Here is an 8,848-nt window from a genome sequence, read left to right on the forward strand (position 1 = left end):
AGCATAACAATAACAAATTGTGAAAACAGAGCCCTCAATCGCACACATACTTTAACAAAATCCAACTCTTATATGTTTTCGGTTGGTTATATCACCTTGGTAAATATTCGTTAAAAAGAAGTATTTGTCCCTTGTCGCTTTTATTTAGCTATCCAGGAACGGAAGCATTTTCTGTTTTTGTAGCTGGCTTGACGCTGGTGAGTATTTTATTTAACACTCCGGCACAGTCCCGTCTGTCACAATTCCTCTGGACTTTACTTTGAGCAGGATCAAATCTCGTTGGCGTTATCGCAGAATGGATATGAAGCTGTTGGCAGTCGTAGCTGCGCTCACGGTGGTGATATATGCGCCTCCAACACAAGGTATGGAGATAATGTTCTGCTGGTTTGCTGTGTGTTGGTTTATTTAGATGTTTTTTTTTTTTTTTTTTGCAGCTGTCGGTATAAAAATAAAGGGATCATTATCTACACGTTATGGTTGTTGTTGTTTATTCTTTTTTAGAAAGTAAGATTAAAAAAAGTGCATAAATGGAGAAGAATGTTTGAATAAGCCATTTCCATTCCACAGTTGTTGTATTTTTGTTAAATAATATATAGCCAAAAAACATCGAAATAACCCTCATTAACGCTTTTGCAATTATTGTTAAATGTTAATCATAATTTTCGTCAAGTGACGTGCAAAGTCTCAATTTTAGTGACAAATCCAAATAATCGATTATTTCTAAAATAATTAAAACAAATTCCAAATACATAAAATTAAAGTGCAAATGTTACCTGAATTAAATGTCAACCGCTTTATTTAAAAAAACAGCAACATTTTTTTCATTCCACAAATGTTAGTTGAATGGATGCATGAGCTTGTTCTGCAGTGGGAATTAAGACACTAACAGGCTGCACACATGTGGCTCTAGATGTAAAGAAATTCCCACTCGGATCACCGATCAACGTGTGTATTTGTTCTGCTTTTTGTTTCCATTTAATTACTCGCAAATGAGGCATCTATAAGACAAAACCGCAGCTAGTTTACATGGCGACACCAGTCACCCAACTTGAAGGTGTTTCGCCCTTTATCATGGAAATAAAGTGAGATCATGTGTAAAAAAAAAAAAGATTAGCATGTAGTTTAATCTACAGCGATGCTTCTCACCATCTGTTTGTGTGACCTCAGTTTCCCTTTAAAAATAGTTACTGACAAAAAATGACTCTGTCCTTGTCTTTAATTTATTCTGAATGAACTTTCACCCAGCTGATATTAAATAAGTAAATTAAGTAAAGTTAAATAAGCCTAACTTCATCCATTTTAACACTGTTTGCCTGGTTAACTCCGAGTTTTGTCATGTTGCTTTCACGAAAACAAACAAACATAGTCCTATTTATTTTTCCACATTTATCAACCCTGAAAATCTCCTGAAAGCTGAGGTTGTAATGGAAAGTATGCACATCCATCATGAAGGACCACACAGTACACACGTGTATATGATTGAAAGAGCTTAGTGTTTGTGGGTCCTGATATAAATGCTTCAAATCTCTGTGTGTGTTCTGTGGGGCAAGCAAAAAAAACCTGCAAAGCTTAAGTGGCTTTATGTAACTTTCAGTTTGTGTTGATTCTAGCGTCCGCTTTGGACAAAAGCAGTAGTGTTTTTACCACACTGTCGTAAAGGTCTTTTCTTTACGGATCTGTATTGCCCACTGTATTACTGAGTTAGCGTTACCAGAAGGTCATATAGTTGCGATGAATGTTTTGCTCATTTACGATAAGAGAATATGTTACAGATGCATCGTTGCATTTCAAGTGTTAGCCTTTGGATGTATTGTGAGCTAAACCGGGTATCACACTGTGTCACGAGCCAAAGCATTAAGTGTTTATCGTAGCAACGAACGTGACGATAACTTAGATTTGTATAGCGCATTTCATGAAACCCAAGGATGCTTTACACAAGTAGCCTACAGGGGGACAAGGGAAAAGAAAATAGTAGGCCAACACAAACACGGACTGAGACAAAATAAAAACCAGCACTAAATGGAAGGGGGAGTAATTTAATGTAAGCTACTGACGTATGAATGAAATAGACATATGACATACCTGAGGGCCAATTCTGGGTCGGTTTTGAATCATTTACAATCCCCTAATTGTCTCCATCTGTTGAAAGCCCGATCGAGATTGACTCACTCACTCACTTTCCCTTTTAGCTTTTAGTATTTCATTTAATTTCCTTTGTTCCTGTAATGGTCCTGCTCCAGTATCAGCCGTAACTAAATCTCCTGCTACCCTTTACCTGGCTGGATACCGCTGGATACTCACTACGGACTTTTCCAGTGTTGCGCCAAAATCTGTGACCCATCAGAATGTGTAACTGTAGAGCCGGTCTAGCGGCTGTAAATCATTTTGTGACTTCGCGGGAAAAATCTGACCTGGGCAAAGGCATTCATAAAAACTATATAAAAATAGTGTTCTTTTCAGTGTAAGTCTTGTTTGCTGTTACAGGTCATTTATGATCATCAGATAAAAAAAATTACACAGTTTCAGAAACATTTAAAAGTTACAAATGGTTACTTTAAATATATAGTTTTGATTTGATGATGGTGGATGTTGGCTCCATCCCCCTGCGACCCTGCAAAAGAGAAACATAATTGATGGATGTAGGCCTACCAGTGGCATAAGGTAGTTATGATGCACCCCAGTGTACGTTATTATTATGGGCCCCAGTGAACACTAAATACTAATTATGAAACACATACACCATTAGGCGTTCATTAGGCCTTTACCATTGCTCAGTGAGTCTTGACAGAGCACCTAAACTAGCTACCATGTATCATCTCTCCAAAATAGATAATGTTTGTGATTTGTGTTGATCTGATGAGTTTATTTTTGTAGTGCCCTGAACTGATTTGATATCTGATAACTGATCTAATGATTTTGTAGTGTTAGTATATACTTTTGTTGTAGATTGCTACTGACTATTTTACAAAAAATAAAACCTTGACACAGCTGGGTTTACCTTTTCAAAGGCATATATAGCGAATAGCACTGTTTTTTATTTAGCGTTAGTTCTTTGAACTCAGGTGTATTTCTGAGGGGGCAATCTAAATCTTCTGCAAGTCACTCTCACTCTCTGCCCCAACACATTGTTGGAGGGCCTGCTCTGTCTACCACCCAACAGCATTGCCTGCACTGTCTATATTAAAGCCCCTGGGATGTACAGTACAGTGCATGGGCGGTTTTCATGAGTGAAGACATTTCTTTAGATTTGTTGCACTGTTTGCATGCTTTAACTTGTTGATCTGAGGCTATGGATTTATGAGTTTTCTGTATCTTTTTCAGCTCATTTGAATGTTATCATGTTTATTCTTATTTATATTTAATATAGCTAGTAGTTTCCCTGTTTCCACAGGAGATCATTGCCTTCGTCTAATCTTATGTTTAATTGCTGTCTTTGAAACATGCGTTGGGGTTGCTGATTCTCTTCTTCTCTTTCTCAGCAAAGCCCATCAGTCTGGTGGAGAGATGCTACTGTCGTTCAACAGTCAACAACCTCCCACGAGGCTACATTCGAGAGCTCAGGTTCATCCACACACCCAACTGCCCCTTCCAAGTGATGTGAGTATTGATTTTAATGCTGGCACCCACACGGACACAGAGAATTGCATGTTTTCCACCCTGGCCTTAAAAAGTCTGACAGGTTTCCTCCTTGTTGGCCATTTCTCACCATCAATCTCAAAGAGGTGACAGGCCAGAGAAAAGAGTTGTGCATGCATGTGTACACACACGCCCCTCCGCCACTCGCTTTCACACACATGCACAGAAAGCATTTACTGCAGGACCACTGACGCATCCACACAGGAAGTGCTCCATTTGAGTATGAGTGAATGTGAAAAAGAGGTGGAAATTGGATGCACCTTTGTTTTCAGCAGGAAAGCAATAAATGTGTTTTTTGTAATCATGTATTTGCTTGTCACGCAGCGCTTCCTTTTTGTAAAACCTTTGGGAATTTACAGGTTAAAGTGTTGAGTAGCACAAGCACAATGTAGTTAGTTACTACTGACAGGAAAACTTCGGGAGCAGTTAAATATGGAGGAAATATAATTGGCAGGTCTTATAAAGATAAGAAATACACACAGGAAAAAGGAAAAACTGATTTTTTGTTACTCAAAAACAGGACATGTGTGCCAAAGGAGGCATGATCGCCCACATAGAGACATATGATCCAGTCTTGACCCATTCTGTAAATAACCACAAGGTTATGCTGGATTTAGACTTCAGCTGCATGTTGAGGGATTGGCCGCCCATATCTCCATGTACTCAAATTGTTACGGCACATTAATTAGGTAGTTCAATCAAGGGTGAAACATCAAACTTAAGGGATATGATCTTTGAGAACTGGCTGAATGCACATGTTCTTTAGCTGTAGCAGCGTCACATATGGGGTAAAAGAGTGATTGGTCACCATTGTGAAAAAGCTGTCTCTGTGTCAAATTGACAAGGCAGTGTTAATTCACTCCGTTTAATAACAATGTGTCAAGACACCTGATGTCACTCGCTTAGCATAATTCACTCTTTCATCTTCAACTGAGGCATAATTGACATACACTGAACTTTATTTGCCTTTTTCTGATCAGTGCCAAGCTGAAGACAAACAAAGAAGTGTGTGTGAACCCAGAGATCCGGTGGCTGCAGCAGTACCTGAAGAACGCCATCAACAAGTAAGTTGAACAGCAAAGACTGGTTTTGGTTATGGATTGTGTGTTTGCTGCAATACATGGTTCTGTTGTCTCCTGTCAGTTCGCCATGTCTGCCAACATTCGTCTGGAGCACTGTAAAATCACTTCACTCAATAAAGAAATTTCAAGTAAAGAATACAAAAGCACATTTGGACATCTATCAATACACCATTGTAAGAGTGACAGCTCTTAATTGCCCAATTTATACTGGAGCCCAAACTTCAGGCATGCTGGTACATGACCAAGTGGGAGTATAGACTGATTCCACTTTCACACACAAACTGTGGGTTTGATGTTTAATCTGCTCTACTAAAATGCTGTTATGTGTTCATCCCTGACCATCACTGTTTATGCAAGACACAGATGAATTTATACCACACTTGAACAAATGATGTTGTTTTTGACAGTGTTTTCAACTTGATATGGGTGTAACTTGATAGAATTACTTTTCTCGTTTGGTCACTTAATGTAACATTAATGCAACAACTTCTATCTTCTATATATACAGTCATATAATAGTTTGGCAGAGATTGAAAGGGATAAAAGTCACCGCCAATATCAACTGTCTCCTTCCTGCTCAGAGACACTTTTCTGAGGCACCATAAAGTTTATAGAAGGGATCAAGTTTCCATCCTGAACTCTGTGCAGTCACATATTTCTAAGGATTGAGCACCCCTGTAGCAGTCGGATAAAACAAAAAAGCTAGGTTAGGGATGCAAAAACTGAATTTCCTGTAAATAACTTAATGCACTTATGCAGTCACTGACCCATTGAGGATGATGATGCTCCAGCCTCTGACCTACACACTCAACATCCACCCACAGCCCCGCAGTCAGACTGTCTGTCTCAAGGATGACTGTGGAGCCCTTGTCTTGTTGAGGTGTGAACAGTCCTCTGCATAACAAAACAGCCCATGTAGAGAGTAGACGGTGGTCATTTACATTGGATCAGACCTAATGTGTTTCCAATTACACATCCAGTATATAGGAGGGACACACCTATTTTCAATGTGTCTAAAGGCACACAATTGTAAGTTATGCATTATGCTACTCTTTAGTTTGGTAAATAAGACCATGATAACCTTTTTTATCAGTTGAAATGTGGCTCAGCATTTACAGAGTATTATTCCAATGTCAATAATTAAACTGCCCACCCATGCTCGAGTGTTTATACTGTAAATATACCGTTTGTGAAGAGGTATATGTTTATCACTCTGCAACTGCTGCAAATTAATGTTCTTAAAAATTACATCTTCAGGAATGCGATTTTTCAGTCAGTAATATATATAATTAATAATATAATATACTACTATTTACAAAAAGCTTTTCTTGAAAAGACAAACTCAACCTGTCAACATGTAATTGACTGAAAACATTGGAGTCAGAGAAGGCCAACTGAATTATAGGCTAAAAGGCGACTGATTAACCAGCTAAAACGGAATGCTGGATAAACTTCAATAGACTAAAATGTTAAGTTCTTGATTGCCGGTCAAAACCATTTTGGTTGTGTAAACTTGAAGCAGCTGTTTTTGTTCTGGATTGTTGGCACTTTCTCATTGTAATCCTGGAAAATACTCATTAACTTAACTATTCATTTTCAATATGCTGTTAACAAGTTACATTTTCACAGCCAAGGGTTTGTCCAAATGTACATGATACTAACTGTATTTGCCACTCAATTAGAGTGATCTTTTATAATCAGTTATTGTTGGGTTAGACATAATTTGGAAGTCAGCAACCTACTGTGTAGTCTATATCCCCGACGTTCCACTTTCGGGATTGCTCTGTTGCAGACGGAAATTCCGCTGGATTTTCACTCTATCTTTGTGTTGGCATTTTAAACTCCGGTTGATTTATGAGGACTATGGTTAACCTTTTCTTAGATCTCTGCAGGGTAAATCCAGACAGCTAGCTAGACTATTTGTCCAATCTGAGTTTTCTGTTGCACGACTAAAATAACTTTTGAATGTACACATGTTCTACCAAAACAAGTTCCTTCTCGAGGCTATTTTGCAGCGGCACTGCATCTTTTCCCAGTGCTTAGCACCGCCCAAAACGATTGTTATTGGTTAAAAGAAATGCCAATAAACCAGAGCACGTTTTTCTCCCATCCCAGAATGCTGTGTGGACTAGCCAGACCCTTCTCCACTTCGCCGCGGTGGAGGAAGATCTGGCAAAGCGAGACTACCCACTGTGTGACTAGTTAGCACTGAACATGATTTCGACATTAGGTCTATTTTGTTCTCACACCAAATTTACTTTTTCCTTCCAGGATGAAGAAATCCAAGCAGGATAACTAAAAACTCCGGCAGAGATCCTCCTAAGCCATCACTGAGGGTTTGAACCATCACAGCTATGTAACATGTGATATGAGATCATCTGGTATGTTAAACAGCACTTATCACGGCTGCCACGCTGCGGCCTTTTGCATGGAATGAACCTACAACGCTTCATCATGAACACCATCCACCAGCCTTGTCGCAGTCTTCACCATCACCCCTCTCACCACTTATAGAGATTGTAGACGTTATTAGTGCAAAGTGCAATTATATCTGTGTGTGTATGTCTTTCTAACTATAATGTTTATACTTTTTTTGTTAATGGACATCAACAGTAAAGAGCTATTTTTTTGGAGATTTCCCGTCCTTCTGGCCTCTCTGTCATTTAGGAAAAAGGATCGACCCCGGGGTCAAAGTGTTTAAAGGGGGGAGATGTAGGTCAGTGGGAGAATTTTCTCCACAACAAACACGAGTTACCATCCTACTTGCAAGTAGCAGAGTCTTTTCATCTGCTAAATAAGCAGAATACAGATTTATTAACCTTAATCCGAAACATGGTATCTGCTTATCCTAATCATCTCTGATTTTAAATTGTACAAAATGAACAACAATGTATAGTTTCTCTTCTAAAAAACAAGCAGAGTCGTATTTCATGTTTCAAGTTAATTAGCACCGTGGAATTTCAATGGGTGCCAGCTACCCCCAGGCTGAATATAAGATCCTAGTAAAAATGGCTATTATAATGTTTTTGTGATGGAAATTAGGATGCCAGAAGAGCTCGAGCATTTCCTGAGCAGTTCTGTGGCTGTGATTATGCGACCCTGTGTTACCCAACGTGCCTGCTTAACATCTGGATCCAAAACCATTTTAATTGAGCGACCAATAAGTCAAAATTGACTGGAATTGTAAAGCTGTATTGCTTAACGAGAGATGTTAAGAACAAATGGTGACACTCACGAATCACAGTTCGCTGTCAAAAAGATTGAAATAAACTCTTAGTATAAATGTACACAAGGGTGTACTGCAATTTGAATAACAGTAACCACATCAGTAGTTAAAACACTTTGTTATACTGGGAGCCACAGTAGAGAAAGTAGTTGTACTATTACTGACAATAAGTACATGTACATAGATGTAACTACCTACAACTGTCATGCAGATAGCAATGCACTTTATATCTGATGTATTCATGTTTTAACAACAACATTTACTATTACTCACTAAGTCTGATCATTAAATTGTCTTTTGTATTTTTTATGTTAATCATGCTGTTGCCATTCTGTTCTTTTTGATCATTGAATGTGTAGCTGCATTTAACTTTTAAAGCCTGGGTGATTCATTCATCTATTATACAAATGTTTATTTTTGTACTCTTTTATGCATTTATATATTAAATCTAAACATTTAAATGAAGGAACTGTACTCTCACAATTGAGTCAACCAACCAACATTTTACTGTAGAACAGTTGGTCAGTAAAGAAAGGAAATCTTTAAAATGTTATAATTACTATTTTAATGTATACTTTCCTATACATGTTACAAGTATTTTCCTCATAAATATACACACTTATACCTACTAATGCACACACACAGTTAAGTGACTCTTTACGTCTTTATAGTCAGTGTAAAGCCAGCTTTTCCAGAGCCAACACGCAGCTGCTGTAATCTTACTGTACTTGCGGGTCAGAGGGTAAATCTATAGACTTTGATGTGTGAACATGTGTTTAGCTTTACTCACAAGGGCAAATTAAAGGCAAGGACAATGATCCTGCCTGTTATTTAACTATTAACTCAACAAGCCACCATTAGGAAAACATTAGAGCTAAAAGGGATGAACTTTTAACTTCCCTCT

At 38.2% G+C, this 8,848-nt stretch overlaps 1 protein-coding gene across 1 annotated transcript in view; it reads left to right on the forward strand.

The window, feature by feature from the left end:
• Positions 1-230: 230 nt before the first annotated feature.
• cxcl12a (chemokine (C-X-C motif) ligand 12a (stromal cell-derived factor 1)) overlaps positions 231-8,848 on the forward strand; it is a 9,079-nt gene continuing 461 nt past the window's right edge. The window contains exons 1-4 of the mRNA XM_078273014.1: positions 231-362; positions 3,480-3,597; positions 4,617-4,700; positions 6,990-8,848. The exon at positions 6,990-8,848 is cut by the window's right edge and continues 461 nt beyond it. Coding sequence (XP_078129140.1) covers positions 296-362; positions 3,480-3,597; positions 4,617-4,700; positions 6,990-7,017 — 297 coding nt within the window. The 5' untranslated portion in view covers positions 231-295 and the 3' untranslated portion in view covers positions 7,018-8,848. The remainder of the gene's footprint in view (positions 363-3,479; positions 3,598-4,616; positions 4,701-6,989) is intronic.

Source organism: Sander vitreus, chromosome 17 (genome assembly GCF_031162955.1).
Source record: "Sander vitreus isolate 19-12246 chromosome 17, sanVit1, whole genome shotgun sequence".
Lineage (NCBI taxonomy): Eukaryota > Metazoa > Chordata > Actinopteri > Perciformes > Percidae > Sander > Sander vitreus.